This window comes from Trichoderma asperellum, chromosome 2 (genome assembly GCF_020647865.1).
Source record: "Trichoderma asperellum chromosome 2, complete sequence".
In the NCBI taxonomy this organism is placed as follows: domain Eukaryota; kingdom Fungi; phylum Ascomycota; class Sordariomycetes; order Hypocreales; family Hypocreaceae; genus Trichoderma; species Trichoderma asperellum.
Window position 1 is genome coordinate 1398135 of NC_089416.1, and position 16600 is coordinate 1414734.

The 16600-nt window shown below is 48.2% G+C and overlaps 6 protein-coding genes across 7 annotated transcripts; 5 read left to right on the forward strand and 1 right to left on the reverse strand.

Moving 5' to 3' along the window:
• The first annotated feature begins 231 nt into the window (after positions 1 to 231).
• TrAFT101_002774 (uncharacterized protein) lies at positions 232 to 1886 on the forward strand. Its single transcript, XM_066126697.1, has 5 exons — positions 232 to 370; positions 455 to 524; positions 754 to 1022; positions 1208 to 1442; positions 1630 to 1886. Exons 2-3 carry the CDS (start codon positions 522 to 524, stop codon positions 895 to 897), a joined length of 147 nt encoding a protein of 48 aa, XP_065982802.1. The 5' UTR covers positions 232 to 370; positions 455 to 521; the 3' UTR covers positions 898 to 1022; positions 1208 to 1442; positions 1630 to 1886.
• Positions 1887 to 3730: 1844 nt separating this feature from the next.
• TrAFT101_002775 (uncharacterized protein) lies at positions 3731 to 5413 on the forward strand. Its single transcript, XM_024907610.2, has 2 exons — positions 3731 to 4288; positions 4432 to 5413. The coding sequence occupies exons 1-2, from the start codon at positions 3942 to 3944 to the stop codon at positions 5078 to 5080; spliced, it is 996 nt and encodes a 331-aa protein (XP_024763892.1). The 5' UTR covers positions 3731 to 3941; the 3' UTR covers positions 5081 to 5413.
• A 576-nt stretch (positions 5414 to 5989) lies between these two features.
• TrAFT101_002776 (uncharacterized protein) lies at positions 5990 to 7299 on the forward strand. The gene is made up of 2 exons (XM_024899376.2): positions 5990 to 6484; positions 6612 to 7299. The coding sequence occupies exons 1-2, from the start codon at positions 6229 to 6231 to the stop codon at positions 7064 to 7066; spliced, it is 711 nt and encodes a 236-aa protein (XP_024763893.2). The 5' UTR covers positions 5990 to 6228; the 3' UTR covers positions 7067 to 7299.
• TrAFT101_002777 (uncharacterized protein) lies at positions 7111 to 8474 on the reverse strand. Its single transcript, XM_024899320.2, has 3 exons — positions 8231 to 8474; positions 7922 to 8157; positions 7111 to 7869 (listed from the first exon to the last, which is right to left on the reverse strand). Exons 1-3 carry the CDS (start codon positions 8382 to 8384, stop codon positions 7354 to 7356), a joined length of 906 nt encoding a protein of 301 aa, XP_024763894.2. The 5' UTR covers positions 8385 to 8474; the 3' UTR covers positions 7111 to 7353.
• A 243-nt stretch (positions 8475 to 8717) lies between these two features.
• Positions 8718 to 15181, forward strand: TrAFT101_002778 (uncharacterized protein). Of its 2 annotated transcripts, XM_066126698.1 has the most exons (5): positions 8718 to 10232; positions 10287 to 13649; positions 13763 to 14001; positions 14058 to 14244; positions 14363 to 15181. In XM_066126698.1, the coding sequence occupies exons 1-4, from the start codon at positions 8937 to 8939 to the stop codon at positions 14077 to 14079; spliced, it is 4920 nt and encodes a 1639-aa protein (XP_065982803.1). In that variant the 5' UTR covers positions 8718 to 8936; the 3' UTR covers positions 14080 to 14244; positions 14363 to 15181. The 2 variants fall into 2 exon arrangements, with proteins under 2 accessions (XP_065982803.1, XP_065982804.1); XM_066126699.1 differs by having other exon boundaries at positions 13763 to 15181.
• A 24-nt stretch (positions 15182 to 15205) lies between these two features.
• TrAFT101_002779 (uncharacterized protein) lies at positions 15206 to 16594 on the forward strand (the record flags this gene model as incomplete). Its single annotated transcript, XM_066126700.1, has 2 exons — positions 15206 to 15418; positions 15488 to 16594. The coding sequence occupies 2 exons, from the start codon at positions 15206 to 15208 to the stop codon at positions 16592 to 16594; spliced, it is 1320 nt and encodes a 439-aa protein (XP_065982805.1).
• Between the last annotated feature and the right edge of the window lie 6 nt (positions 16595 to 16600).

Sequence of the window (16600 nt, forward strand, 5' to 3'; positions counted from 1 at the left end):
GCGTAAGCACCTCAATATTCTTTCACTCCGCTCTATGTAACAAATGGTGATTCACATAAACACGATGTTAGCCGCGCCGTGAAGGTCCCTCAAACGCAAATCCGACGCGGGGTCACGTGAGCGCTTACATTAGCAAATTCTGTTTGATCCACAGCCCCGCCCGCAAAAAAGCTATGAAAACATTTCCGCCGAAGCTTTTTTTTTTCCTCGCTTCTTCTTCCATCTGCATGCAAAAAAAAATTGCAATGGCAAAGCTCAATGTAAGTTTGTGCGCTGTTATGTTTGCTTTTTCTTCGTCCACGTACCTGATGAAACCCTAAATCCGCAAACTAGAGTCTTTGACCACTGGAGTGAAAACACCGTTTAGCACGTCAGTCTGAACCATGATCGGACAGCTGAAAGATTTTTTTTATGCATGCAACGAGTTGATCGTCTTGCTAACTGTCTGGAATAGGATTCAAATACCAAGTGGTAACGAGCTCGAGTATGATGCCGGCGTCTCTGCCATCAACATGTAATTTATGGTAGGTTACCCATGAACGTCTTGTTTTTTTTTTTTTTTTTTTTTTTTTTTTTTTTTTTTTTTTTTTCCACGACACAATATGATGATCAATTTTACAACTATATACGCTGGAAATTACCGGCTGAGGTCTCCTTTGACGATATTCTTAGGCTATTACTGATTTTGTCTCTCAATTTCTTTTTTCTTGTTGAATTGCAATTGTATGGCATTGAGCTGACCCGAATAAATAGATTCACTTGACAAGGTATGCCAACGTCATCGTCAAAATTTCCTCGGCCATTCCGATGTTAGATGATGAAACGGCACTGGGCTCCGATATAATGATGAGCAAGACACGCCATTTTGCGGCAGGCCTAGAAAACCTCGCCCACTGATTCTACCTCGTCGATGTCTGAAATTGGATCATATGACGCTGGATATTGGGGCTAATATCTTGATATCAGTGTCCAGTGATGCATTGTAGGTGGCTTGAAGACACATATTACTCTATACTATCAAGGTAAGCTTTTCGCGCGTTTCTTACTCCACCAACGTCATGTGATGATTTTTAGATGACGAGTCCTATTCGGGTTTCCGATGAGGATACAATCTTTTTTACCATTCATGCATTTCCTGATCTTTTGGCCCAACATTACTGTCTTTCCACCGCAGCTTGCTGGTTGACATTGGCTAACATTTAAAAAGTGATAATGTTAGTTTGCCCACGTATTCTTTTTTCACTCAAGCCTTCTCGTGATGAGCTCGAATAAACAATGACAAGCATATGTCTGAGCTTCATGCGACGAAGACAAAATGTTCGGAACTGATCTGAAGTCATTCGCGCCACATTGTGGATTTGCAAAAGCTGAGCTATTGGCTAACTGGCTCAAAAGATAACATAGCTAATCCATGCTACTCACTCTGGCATATGATGCTAATGGTAAGCAACCATTCCCCCATTCTTTTTCCTCTCCCTTTATATGATGTACAAATATCACGACGGTCAACTTAGCCATATGCTCTGATGATAACGCCTGTGACAAGGCACTTTATCCCTGATAATTCCCATTACCTTGGTCTTTTTAATTGCACAATGTGTTTTCAACATTATGCTGACAGACGATTAGTTGATCAGATATCCTAGCGTCGACTTGATGCGGTCCAAACACCAAGCGGTGCTTGGCAATGCTAGCTTGCTAAGTGGCAGCTAGTCTTTTGAGTCTAGAATTTGTGGATTGTTGCAATTCGATTGCGCATGATCCCAATCTGCCCATCGGGCAATGTCAAGATGCCGATCTAGCAGATTTGCCAAAAGTAGCTGAAATAAAGGAAGAAAAAAATAAAGAAAAAATTTGAATAAATAAAATATGGGTCTATCATGCACACAGTCCAACTTCGTAATATTTGATGTGACCTATTGTCGAAATGATCGTATGAGCCGTCTGGATTGAGCAATTCGCCATACTGAACCCCAGTAACAGCATAGAATACTCGAGCAGTTTTCCCTCTCGCTACTATCCAGCGGAGCGGTAGTCTATATCTTTAGCGACTACCTGTCTTACCAGTGAAATAGAAATATAGTATCAATAATACGCGGAGGTAGGCTCAATACATGGCTATAACGTTCTTTCAATCTCCTTGTTAGGCTGATTTGCACATGGCTGCGGGCGGCGAGCAGCGTCGTTGCGACGTAAGCAGAACATCTACTGGGGCTCATCTTTGACTGGGTCCTGAGTTTATCTGATTCCAAAGCCACTTTAGTCAAAGATTAAAATGTCGCATGGGAGTGGGAAGCCGTCGAGGAGGATACATAGAGTTCCGACTATTCAACACCTTACCATGCATGATATGTAGTATCTGTCCAACATATACAGAGATGGAAAGGGTTAAGCTTAGCCACAACAAAACCAGCTCGGCATTCATGCGGCTATGCGGCTGTGTAGAGGCATGTGTTGGGCAAGGACGAGCTGAAGCTACACTTGGGCGGCGCTTATTAGACAAATGGCTGCGCATATTAAGAACGATGATGGGGGCGCCACGGGAATAGCGTCTTTCTATTGACGCATCTGCTGTCAGTTCTGGCGCATCGATCTAGCCAGGATCATGGTTTACAATTTAGGAGTGGAAGACTACGGCGATGGTGGTGTGTAGATAGGTACTGTTTACTACAAAACAACGGAACTGTAAGAATATGAGCCCCTGGTAAGCTCTTGGAGTAGGCGAGACAGGGCGCTCGCAGAAGGATCAGGGACTTGCTAGACTTGCTACCCAAATCCCCAATAGAAGTGGCTGGGGGCTGAGCCTCGAAGGCACTCTGTGCAGCCCTAATCATTCCTCGTGAATGGAGCTTTCCGTAGGATCGAATGGCACCAGCACCAGCCATCAAGTGAACTGAGAGTTCGCCGAACAGTAAGACGCTACTGCTCGCGCTAGCACAGTTCAAATGTTGTCTTTTGCGCCAGCGGCCTGCCAAAGCAACAGTAACAAGTCGGGTAAAAGTTTGAAGTCGTCGTGGCTCAGCCTGTCGTCAAGTTGTCTCAGATTAGACTAGTATAAATTGCGGTGAGAGGCTATACTAGTAAGACATGGCGCTGCATCCAAGGAAGCTGCTGAATAGTATCATCAAGAGGTCTCGTTCGTGATGGCGGCGTGTTTGTCTCAACTCCCCTGTCAATGCGCTGTCGATATAGTTCAGCTAGGCGAGACGCAGGCCAGGATCAGCGGTGGATGGTGGGCACCGTCGCCCTCGAAGAGGCTCTCTAAGCGCTGGGCGCAGCATTGTCGATTTCGCCCGCATCACCACTTGCAGAATCAGGAAAACTGTACAAGTACAATCCTTTCTGGCCCATGCCTCGAGCTAGGACCGTGTGCCTCATCTCACACAGTAGGTCCCTGCCTGGCTACGAGCGAGTCTGCTATACTTGAGCCGGCAGTATCTGTCGATAATTGGGTCGTGGGATCGCAATATTACATGCTGATTCGCTAGTAGCCAGTGAGAAGAGGCTGCTTGACAGGCATGCTCAGAGAAGGATCCGAGTCCTGGCACCTTGGTGGGTGTGCTTGCTGGCACCGTTGGAGCCTCAGGGGTGGATTGTGTTGAGAGCAGTCCACATGGGCTGCATAGGCGTATGTGCTCTTGGCTTGAGGCGGGAAATGTACTGTAGCACTAGAGAAAAAATCGTGTAGGATTTGCTCATACACGTGAAGGGATATCCGGAGGCCTTGGTTGTGTTCCCACGCTACATGTATATTTGCGTTGGGGCTTCCGTCCGCTGTTGCATTTGCCACCTTAACCTGTCACGAAGCTCTGCGTTATGGTGTTTTGTTGACCTCTTGTTTGGACAATTAGCCTGTTGTCGTTGCTTCTGCTGTTGCTGCTGCCGCCGCCCATCTTTCAGGTCCTCTTATACGGGCAGGCGTCTCGCCCAACATCGACATCATGGCATCAGGCGTTTTGCTCGGCCCTCTCACGACAACATGGACGATGCCACAGACGTGCTCGGTGTTTATGCCGGCGTGTTCAACATGCGACCAAGGGTTTAATGGGCAGTCCTGCAACCCTACAAATAGCGGCCGAATACAGGATAATACGGCATGTTGGCCGCCAGCCACCCAAGGAGTCTCGTCGCCGTCATGGCCCTTTTATGGCTGGGGATTCTATTCTCCCGGATTGGCTTGTCCTGCGGGATACACGAGTGCTTGCACGGCGGTTTACGGGCAAAGGGCGACATGGGCGACTCAATTCACTTTGGTGCCGTCAGAGACTGCTGTCGGCTGCTGCCCGACGTAAGTTGATACGAGCTTGATATGACATTTGTTATACTGAGCTTTCCTATTCTGCACATCAACGCTAGGAATGAAAAATGATGCATTCGGCATCTTAGCAAGAAAGAGTCGCAAATTGGCTAATCATCTAATTATAATTGTAGAGGATTCACATGTAATACTCAGGGCGACAACACATGTATGCAAACAATAACACAATCGACGACTTTCCCAACTGCGTACTGTTCCGACACCGACCTCGCCAGCTACGCAATCGCAACATTTCCTACTATTACCACAGTGACGACAACCGAGACAGGCACGGGAACTACCGACGTAGAGTCTTCGACTTCTACGCGCACAATGGTCCTATACGCCCCGATGTTCCAGCTCAACTTCCACTCAAGCGACTTGGCAACTTCGACAACCACGTCGTCCACTGCATCATCTACAGCTTCCGAAACGGGCAGCGGTAACGGTACCTCGTCAAAATCATCGGGAGGGCTATCCGACGGGGCCAAGATCGGATTGGGCGTCGGCATCGGCCTCGGCGTGGCTTTTCTGCTGGCGTTTGGTGCGTTCATCTACTACTACCGACGCTCAAGGCACAACGCGATGCCCATTGGAAGTGAGCTCCCGAACAATCAAATCTCCGTTGAAGACCCAACTCCAAAGACTCCAAACATTAAACAGTCGCCTGGTCAGGTTTACGAAATGGGCGAGTATCATGCGCCTGCGGAATTACCTGGTAATCCCATAGAGGGTGGCTACCAAGACAGTCCCAGAGGCAGCGATGCTCATAGATATGCCTGATCAAGTGGGAGAAAAAGTATGTATTAATGGTGTAATGATGGATTTTTTTTTTTTTTTTTTTTTTTTTCTTTTTTCTTCTCTCTTCTGGGCGAGGGTGAAATGCATGGGCAGGTTCACTAGAATTGTATTAATTCGCAGAAATCTACTAAGTTCTAAGACTTTTGCTGTTATATATTGTACGCGATATGCGAGCAAGGAGCTTGGATGGGGATGGGGATGGGGATGGGTTTTCTTTCCACACTTTATATACCAATGTTAATAAGTTGTTGTTTAGCGAGCAAGAGACGGAAATAACCATCATATATGTTTGATATTAGCCATGCTCATTTTGTCGGGACTTTGGCCGCGTAAGATCCAGTCGGATAGAAACACGATGCTATTCCCGACAGGATTACGTTTCCATCTCCACTGCTGCTGCGTAACCAGTGGCGCAGCGACAATTAAAATTTGCAATCAGAAGAAGTGTTGCAGCTCATCAGAAAGCCGTGCTTGTAGAAAACCCCATCTTGGAAATGTAGAAGCTTGCATGTGAGGCTGTCACAACGACAGGGCGAATACGCTCTTGCATGGCGTCAATACGCAGTGCTAACCTATACACCATTCCAACAACGCTATAAAATTTTGGAATAAGATTGGATCTCAGTTGGATCTTGACTATTGCCTTTAGGCTTTACCCCACAAAATAGAGCTGCGAATCAGCACATATTACGCACATTCCACCTCGCCATATTGGCAGTGCATGGATACCGTATAAGAAAATGAATGTCATGGACGGCAGTGAATCTGATCGCCGCCCCATGCCAAGCCAGCAAATCGTGCCCCAGATTAGATTAGAGATGCGCCCAGTCGAATCCAAAGCCCCGTTCGGCACGACTCGTCACCGCCCCCTTCTGAGATTGCAACGGACACACAACTAGCCGTATTCGTATTTCGCTGGGCCGTAACACAGGCACTAACAGCAGCCAATCCATGAAGGACAGGTGTTGACGGAGGAAAAAATGCTTTCATAAACATCTTGACTTCTGCTGCTGTGACATATACCGGGCTTTTGCTTGCTTCACTCTTGTTTTTTCTTCCATTTCGTCAGCCGTCCATTCCTTCAATTGGCCTTCTCTTTGCCTTCAGCAGCAGCAGCAGCAGCAGCAGCAATGAACAGCACGGTCGAGCAAGTCATGGCGGATCTGCCACTGCACCCATTTTCCCCTTTTGCCATTGAGCTGCCAACCTATGTCCCCAACACTCTTTCGGCGCTGCCTCTCGTGTCCATCTTTGCAGCAGGATGTGTGGTTATTTTCGGAATCACGTATGGCTTCATTCAGCGGATGAGGCCCTCGATGAGCACCGGCGAGGTTTCCATCGCGCTCTGGTTTGCGCTCTGCGGCTGCATCCATCTGTTTTTTGAAGGTCAGTGAGAATGGAACATGTCAATCACAATGGCTTGACGCGCTATTTCTCATTTTCCCCCCCCTTCTCTTCCCTCTTACCCCCTTTTTTCTTTGTTTTCTCTGTCAGAATGCTAATAGATATGCAGGTTACTTTTCCTACAATGCATTCGACATGGCCAGCAAGACAGACATCTTTGGCCAGCTCTGGAAGGAATATGCCCTGTCTGATTCTCGCTACATGACCCAGGACGCCTTCACTGTTTGCATGGAAACCGTCACTGCTGTTTTCTGGGGCCCAATGTCCTTCTTTTGTGTCTACTTCATCATTGTTGACCACCCGCTGCGACACCCGTTCCAGCTCATCATCAGCTTGGGCCAGCTGTACGGTGACATCTTGTACTACGCCATCTGCACGTTCCAGGAGATTGTAAACGACATTGTGTACTGCCGACCGGAGCGATTTTACTTCTGGGCTTACTACTTCCTCTGCAACTTCTTCTGGATTGTTATTCCTCTGCTGCTCATCAAGCAGAGCGTCAGCGAGACCGCAAAGGCATTCGCCAAGGTCAAGGCGACGTCTGCTGTTAAGAAGGCTCAATAAAGGAGAGAGGAAAGATGAGGAAATATTTCGGGAAGAAAGCATTTGCGGATTATGCTTGCAATCATAAGATTTGAGATTTAGAAGAGATTATTATCATGGTATAGATAAAAACGACGCTGCCTGTTTTTAGGGGAGAGTATTAACTCTAGCCCCCCCAAACATGTTGCTCCCTATAGGAGCCCTTCGTAATCCAAGAGGACGATTAACTGTTAATTAAAATCCATTCATCATCCATTCCAATAACGCCATCGCTATGCAAAGGTCCAGGTAACTAACTGACTTGAAATTTATTCGAATTGACCCTCAATGCCCAGCTTAATACCTTCCAACACAGGTCCCCACTGGCTGCTCGTCCTTTGAGTTCGAATCTCTCCAAATCGGTCGCTGGCAATTTTGCGGACAAGGAGAGTATCCTTTGCTTTTTTAAGATTTCTTCCTTCGCCAGTAGAAAGATACTCTTCAAACCACACCTCTTCTACAGAGTCAAACGGCAAGAATGCCAATTCGTCTGCCTGCCCCGACTTGTTACCGAGAACCTCCGCGATCAGCTGCCGAAAGAGGAGCTGGCGGGTATACTCTGGGTATGTGCGGGAATATAGGAGCGCCTCAGTCACATTGGTTTGAGCCATGGCGCCAAAGATGAGCTCCAAAGCCTTGCAAGACTTTAAAACTGGTTGAACAGTATGGAAGTAAGACAGCGCAAGATCATAGTCGCCATCCGGAGCATGCTGCACAAGAGTGATGACGATATCATCCGCAAAGTCTGGTACTAATGATGGGTGGGCGACATATTCCAGAGCGGTCTATCAAATTGTTAGCAATGGGAGCCTGGATGCTGTAAATCACATCACCAACCGAAAAAGCTAGGCAGTCCATATACCACAAGCCTTTCATAAAGATCTCGTACTTCTGAGGCATTCCCGAAGCAGAAGCAAATGTTTCAGAAAGAGACGCCTGGCCGTCAACTATATCAAAGTCCAAGAGCACATAGTATAGCAACGATAACTTGTGGTGCATCGACATGTTGCTCTCGCAAATTTGTTGGTGAAGTTGTTTCACGCCATTGTCGTTCTTTGGAGGGTAGATCTTGTCTGCGCAATATGCTGGTCAGTTTTGCAATCAAAGCTGTGTGAATTAGTCTCAGAGCCATGGGTCTAGACTGACTTTTGCTGATTCCCAGTGCTTTCAAAACACGATCCATGAAGAGCTGCCCGCCTAAATCTTTCCGGCGCGCCTCGATCTCGTGGATGCGCTTGCGATCGTAGGGTACCTGGGCCCCCGCGGGGAAAACTTTGTGGTAATCGGTGTATTCAAACATTGTCGCGGGTCGTTAAGGCAGAAGTAGAGACAGGGCGTATCTGCGAGAAAGGCTTGGGGAAAGCGTCTTGCTATTCCAAACTTGCGTCAGAGCCAAAGCTTTCTGGTGCTGTGCTAGCTAACGAGCAAGCCATGGCCGTCGCGCCGTCACGTGTAAGCCGCACCGAAGCTCAAACGCCAGCGGCCGTAGCACTGAAGCCACAGCGAAAGCCACTGAAGCCACAAGCGAAACAATGAACAAATGGTAGGCTTGGTGGGGTGGGAGGGTACGTACCCGTTGTTTACAAACCACGCATTGGGACATTTCCAAACAAAGCCAGCGAGCGCGGGGTCCATCTAAGCAGAATCGATTTCTAGCGGTCTATTGCAAGTTCGGCTTGCGACACGACGAGAGGCGAAGGCCGTGAATCGCCGTTTGACCATCGACAGGGCCGGCCATCTATTATTTCTGATTTCGATTTCCTATCTCTGTTATTTCCAGCTACGCGAGCACGAGACGATCCCTCCTTGCATCCCTTTTTGAACACCGTGAGCGACAGCCCACCTTAGCGTCATGGCCTCTTCTCGACCATCGCGACGCGTCGCCAGGCGGCCAATTATCGAATCCGACGACGAAGATGAGATCTCTTTAACATCAAATAATCGCGAAGAGTCGCCATTTGAACCGCCACAGCCAGCCGCCAAGAAAACCAGGACCGCGCGCAGGACAGTTCCGCCTGCGGCTGCTGCTGATGCGTCTACAAAAACGACAAAGGCGCCTCGAGTCCGTGGGCGCCCTAAGAAGGCTCCAACCCCGTCAGGGACCGTTGACAGCAGCGATATACTAGGCGAAGATGAAATTTCCCAAGCAAATGTCACTGCGACTGCGAAACCCCGCGGCCGGACTAAGAGAGCCTCAACTGTTTCCAGTGTCGATTCCAATGACCACCCTGATGCAGCCGATCGAATGGACGGCAGTACATCGACAGCAGGCGGACCTTCATCACGGAAGCGGAGAAGTGTGGCATCGCGAAGATCAAGGGCCAGTAACGCACCAGAAACCCAACCAGAAGTACAGCCCCAAGTACAGCCAGAAGCACAGCCAGAAGCACAGCCAGAAGCACAGCCAGAAGCACAGCCAGAAGCACAGCCAGAAGCACAGCCAGAAGCACAGCCAGAGACCCCTCGGTCAAAGGTTAGTAGGAGTCCAGACGCCGCGCTGGAAGATCAGATATCGCCAGAAGACCAATCCACACCAAAAGCACGACCTGCTCCGAGAGCAAAAGTCTCTTCGACGCCGAAGCCTGCTCCAAGATTACGATCCGCAACGCCACAGGAATCCCGACCACATGAATCCCAAGCTGTGCAGTCGACTCCAGCGCCCAAGCCAACGCAACCATCAATAGAAACTCCGCATGCACAGCGACAGGGTTCTCCTCTGGCAGATATAACGTCACACATCAATTCGGTCAAAGCCAAGCCACCGCCATCTGCCAAGCCCGTCAGGACAATGGATACCATTATGGAGAAGCCAATGGATATCGTTCTCAAGTCACGGACATTGACGGTGCCTATTGTCGAAGATCCAACACCAAAGCCTCGCATTGTCATCACACATTTGGTCCTCGAAAACTTCAAGAGTTACGCTGGACGACAAGAAGTGGGACCATTCCATGCGTCGTTCTCATCCGTTGTTGGACCCAACGGCTCTGGAAAATCTAATGTTATTGACTCTCTCCTCTTTGTGTTTGGCTTCCGAGCTAGCAAGATGCGACAGGGAAAGATCTCCGCTTTAATTCACAGTTCTGCACAATATCCCAACCTTCCTTTCTGCGAGGTTGCGGTGCATTTCCAAGAAGTCTTGGATCAGGTAGGTGCTTTCCATATTGCTATGTACTAGACACCGTCAACTGACCGCTTCTAGCCTGGGGGTGGCCATGAAGTAATCCCCGATTCGGAGCTTATTATTTCCCGCAAGGTTTTCAAAAACAACTCCAGCAAATACTACATCAATGGCAAGGAGTCTAGCTTCACAATCGTCACAACTCTTCTGCGCGACCGTGGCGTAGATCTCGATCACAAGCGTTTCTTGATTCTCCAGGGAGAAGTCGAATCAATTGCTCAGATGAAGCCCAAGGCTGCGAATGAGCACGAAGATGGATTACTGGAGTACCTTGAAGACATCATTGGAACCTCTAAATACAAAACTCCGATTGAAGAATCTGCTGCCGAAGTCGAAACTATCAATGAAGTTTGTATGGAAAAGAGTGCTCGTGTTCAGCATGTTGAGAAGGAGAAGAATAGCCTGGAAGAAAAGAAAGACAAGGCACTTGCATTTATTCGAGATGAGAATGAACTCGCCATGAAGCAATCTGCATTGTATCAACTCTATCTTCACGAGTGTACCGACAACATCGCGGTCACAGAAGAGGCAATCAATCAGATGCAATCTCAACTGGACCTTGAACTTGAAAAACATCAAGGTAGCGAGCAAATCATCAAGGAGCTTGAACGCCAATACGCCCAGGTTGGTAAGGAGTTTGAAGCTCAAGACAAGCAAACTCAAGCATTCGTCAAAGAATTGGCAAAGTTTGAACAAGAGCGGGTCAAATTTGACGAGAAGAAGAAATTCTTGGAAGATAAGAGAAAAAAGCTTCAGAAATCGATTAATAAGACTGAAAGATCCGCGGCTGAAGCTGATGAGACGATCGAGCAATGCGGAGAGGACATCGTCACACGGACACAAGAAATCGCAGTATTGGAGTCTACGGCGAAAGATGAAGAAGCTGAGCTTACCAGAATCAGAGAGAATCTGAAGGGAAAGACCCAAGTCTTTTCTGACCAGATTGCAGCCAAACAAAAGTCACTGGAGCCATGGGTAGAGAAGGTCAATCAGAAGCAATCTGCCATTGCTGTTGCTGAAAGTGAGATGAACATTCTCCAGGAAAAGGCGAATGCTGGTGCAGTTGCTCTGCAGGAGCTGGAGGCCAAAATATCATCCATAGAAGAGGGCAAAGTCGCCAAGCAAAAGGAGCTCAAGGCTTGCCAGGCTGAAAAAGCAAAATTGACAAAGGAGGCTGAAAAGATGAAATCCGAGCTCTCAATTCTCGCAGAACAAGAACCAAAGATAAGATCAAAGATTTCTAACGCTCGCCAGAAAGCAGACGAGGCTCGTTCCAGCTTGGCTAATACTCAGACGAGAGGCAATGTGCTATCTGCCCTGATGCGAATGAAGGAATCAGGTCGTATTGATGGATTCCAAGGTCGTCTAGGAAACCTTGGCACTATTGATAAGAAATACGACGTGGCAGTCTCTACCGCGTGCCCTCAGCTTGACAACTTTGTCACCGAAACGGTAGAGGCAGGTCAACAGTGCATCGAGTACCTACGGAAGAATAACCTCGGTCGCGGTAACTTCATCTGTCTAGATAAACTTCGACAACGGGATATGTCACCCATCCACACCCCGGAAAACGCGCCGCGGTTGTTTGATCTTGTCAAAGCAAAAGCTGACAAATTCCTACCGGCGTTCTATCACGCTATGCAAGATACTCTTGTTGCCAATGACCTTGCTCAGGCCAATCGTATCGCTTACGGTTCCAAGAGGTGGCGAGTTGTGACGCTGGATGGCGAATTAATTGACAAATCTGGTACCATGTCAGGAGGTGGTAACACGGTGAAGAGAGGCCTTATGTCCTCCAAGCTCGTTGCCGACACAACACAAGAACATGTCGCCAAACTTGAAGAGGATCGTGATGGGTGGGAAACCAAGTTCCAAGAGTTTCAGGAATATCAACGAGAATGCGAGAACAGATTGAAGGAACTGAACCGAGAAATCCCACAATTAGACACCAAGATGCAAAAGATTGGCTTAGAAATGGAGAGCGCCACGCGAAACTTGGCTGATACCCAGCGACGCATTCAGGAAGTCAACAAGGAGTACCAACCATCCACCGAAGACTCTAAGAGATTTTCGACACTGCAGAAGGAAGTAGCTAAGCTGACTGCAGAAGTGGATAAACTTCGTGGTGAGACATCTAGCGTCGAGGAGGAGATTAAAGCTCTGCAAGACAAGATCATGCAAGTTGGTGGAGAGAAGCTGCGAGCTCAGCGAGCCAAGGTTGACGCTATTAAAGAGGAGATTTCATCTCACAACGACGAGATTTCCAATGCTGAGGTCAAGAAAGCCAAGGCCGAGAAACAGAAGGTCAAGCTTGAGAAAGAGCACACTAAGGCTACTAAAGAGCGAGATGCCGCAGTACGCGATCTTGAGCAGCTACAAGACGGTCTTAACAACCAAGGAGAGAAAGCGGAAGAGCTAAAAGCCCAAGTCGAGGAAGCCGAGCAAGGGCTTGCGCAGATGAAGAAGGGGCTGAAACAGCTTAAGACAGAGTTGGACGCGAAGATTGCAGAGCTCAATGAAACCCGAGCGGTGGAGATTGAGATGCGAAATAAGCTTGAAGAGAACCAGAAAGTCCTCGCTGATAACCAGAAGCGACTCCGATACTGGCAAGAAAAGTTGTCCAAACTTGTGCTCCAAGATATCGACGACTTGGTCGGCAACTCGGCTCCTAAGCCCATTAAGACCGAGGAACCAGAACAGACTGAGATGCCAGGGCCTTCAACAAACGACGGCGATGATGAAGATGTTGAGATGACAGACGCCGAGGCTGATGATGTTGAGATGGATGATGGAGATGCCATGTCAGTAACCTCGGACAAAACTGAACATGCCGAAAGCGCGCCCGCTCGCCAGCCCAACGAACTGCCAAGGTATACGCCAGACGAGTTGGCTGGTATGAATAAAGAGACTCTTAAAGGGGAGATTGCCGCGTTGGAAGAGAAGACTCAGAATGTCAACGTGGATCTCGGAGTTTTGGCTGAGTATCGTCGTCGCGTAGAAGAGCATGTAAACCGCGCGTCTGATCTGCAAACAGCACTTGAACAGCGCGATGCGGCAAAGAAGAGACTGGATGACCTGCGCCGTTTGCGACTTGAAGGCTTCATGGAGGGCTTCAGTGCAATTTCACTGCGTCTCAAGGAGATGTACCAAATGATCACCATGGGAGGTAACGCAGAACTCGAGCTGGTTGACAGCTTAGACCCCTTCAGCGAAGGTATTCTTTTCAGCGTGATGCCGCCCAAAAAGAGCTGGAAGAATATCGGCAACCTTTCCGGTGGAGAGAAGACTTTGAGTAGTCTTGCTTTGGTGTTTGCTCTGCACCACTATAAGCCAACGCCGCTATACGTCATGGACGAAATTGATGCTGCTTTGGACTTCCGAAACGTGAGTATAATTCTGCAAGCGTACTTTGCTGTCACTCTACAGGCCCCCCTTTTTTTATCCTTTGCACAATATGAAGACATGAGATTGAAGTTGCTAATAATACTTAACATCAGGTCTCAATCGTGGCGAATTACATCAAAGAGCGTACAAAGAACGCGCAGTTCATCGTTATTTCGCTACGAAACAACATGTTTGAGCTTGCAGCGCGCCTTGTCGGCGTGTACAAGGTCAACCATATGACGAAGAGTGTCACGATAGAGAACAAGGACTTTATCGACAGGCCTCAAATGACACAGCAGCAGCAGCAGAGAGCGCTGGGAGGAGGTGGAAATACGACCACAGTAGCAATGAGGTAGCACGGATAAGTTGTCTTTCAATATTAATGTGACAGAGGGCTTATGTTATTAGGCGAACCGATGGCGGAATCTGACCGCAGTTTGATGTTCCATGACTCTCATATATGGGAAAAAGGGTAGGGCAAACATTGAAGAGATACTTGGGGTCTGGTATTTTGGAATTATGGCGGATACTTTTGTCGAAAAGGGATATAGCTTTTTAATGATTTTTCATGAGCAAACGACGATTGGACTTTGAAGTATGTGAGGCGCCGCAGGTCGTGTGTGCTTTTCAATCCCCTTCCCCTCTCCCCTCCCCCAAAAGTCTGTTTTGAAGAGCCTTCGCTTCTTTACCTTACATTGTCTTTTTTCTTTTAGTCTAAAAAATCTTGCCGAAAGAGAGGGAGCCCACGACGATAATAGCGTACTCCAGAAGCGAAAGCCGCTCGCCTCGAACACTCGCACCATGTGCTCACGTCCCTCGAACATGTCATGTTCGTTCTCCCCCACCAACCAACCTCAGAATGGACAATGCGAGAAATGTCTTATTTTGCAGCCCCCTTTTGGAGGCGTCCACATGTGCCACGTGCCTCATTCGCACGATGGCTGCATTAGGAGAGAGTGCCGGATCTCGCGATCGCTATGCATGCATGAGACAGATGTTGACGCGGCGTTAGCTCCGCTTTGTGTTGCACGAGTGAAGATCTTTGTGTTACGGGTAAGAGGGAGAATATGGAGGATCGTGGTTGAAGTCCCCTTCTAGCTGTGTGCAAAATGGTCTAGATATCCCGCCTAGGGGAATAAGACCGAGAGGAGGTCGTAGGGAAGAGCTGGAGACGGATGTAGTGCTGCCGAGACATAGTGGTGCCGGCTGTGCTTGATGGGCTGCCTCAAGGTATGCTCTCAATGAGCTTCACTGAGGGTCGATATACATTCGGATCTGAAGGCGTTTTATAGATTAGCCCGTATGTATTTTGAGATCCGGCGTTCTGTTGGAATCTCAGTTTTAGTCAGGGGCAATGAGTTACAGATGCACCATGTCTTGTTTCTTGAGAATAGACTCGCGAGTTTGTGCGATGCATGAGTGGCCATTTTTATACCCGCAGCCTGTATACGATTCCTCTTTATAAATACCGGGTAGGCCATTGATCATTACAGCTAGAGTTCAAATATGCTGCTATTCATTATAGAATATCCTCACCATTCTTTTTATCTGTTACAATGCTGCTTCTTTTTACCCAGGTTCTTCTTGTTTGTGGTGCGTTTGCCTTTCCTGCGGCGCAGGAGGCCGTTTCCTGTGAGCACGATAGTCTGTATACGTCGCTCTCGCGAGATGGCGGAGACTTCTGTTCGAGCATGGTGAGAACTCCCTGCGAGGTGTCGTCGACTCCAACACAATTCAAATCGTATTCTTCGGCCAAGTTGTCGTCATATGTGAGTATTCCTCATTATAGTGAAGCATTCATATAATATGCCTTTGGTTAAAAACATGTACCCCCATAGTGTGCCTGTCTTATGACGAGTTACGCATCATATGGAACCGCTGCACTTACCGCAACTGGTCAATCTAACGGCACGGGGCCATATACGTCGTGGCGTAATTCTCACAGGCCATCGCCTACACATGTCGCTACTCAAGCGAGATCTGAGAATGGCGGCGATGAGGGAGAGTCCAAGACTAACAGTGACGATGACTCGGCAACAGAAACTGGTGGAGCATCTGCTTCTACCGATGTTTCGAGAACCGATGACGGAGGCTCTATTGACAAGACAACCACTACCAAATCTTCAAACAGCTTGGAGTTACCAACGGATTCTGCTGCTAGTGGCTCTGGAGCTCGGTCAACTACTCAGTCGGACATGGCTGGATCAGATACAGGATCAATGACAGCAAAAGTAACGCGCACATCATATGACTCTTCTCAAAAGACTTCAACGTCTAATGCTTCTGATAATGGCGGCGCCATCTCTCATGATAGCTCGGCAACGGAAACCAAAGCTTCTAATACGACCAGTGGCTCGGCTGCATCTTTCCGGACAGTATCGGCTAGTACAGCAACTGGTGATGCTAGTTCTACAGACGACTCAACAGACAGCGGGTCTGGAAGAGCAACAAGCTCTGGAGAAAGACGTCCCTTTACTACTGCTTCAAATGGACAGCCATCAAATGGCACGTTGGGCGCCCAAAGCTCATCCAATGGCTCACAAAATTCTAGCCAACGGCTCAGCATAATTTCGGCCAATTTCACAGACACACGGATACCGAGTTTCACCTATACGGTATCTATGCCAGTAGTGACCTCTGGGAATATATCTGGCACCGCTGCTTGGAATAGCTCAGTCACATATTCTCCATGGGGTACCAGAACTGGAGATTCTCTATCTGCTACGACTGCAATTGGCCTCACATCTAGAGCGATATCAAGATCATCTTCAAGCCTTGGAAATTTGGGGACAGTTACTACAGTCACAAACGGCACTCAAGTGGCTACTCTTACTATCCCCCTTTTATCACGCCCAGTGGCTTCAACAGCAGTACCATCAGCCATATTGTCAATGCAACGCAGACAGGGCCGCCTCCTTTACCTGCTGCAAATTTCACACAGGTGACTCGAA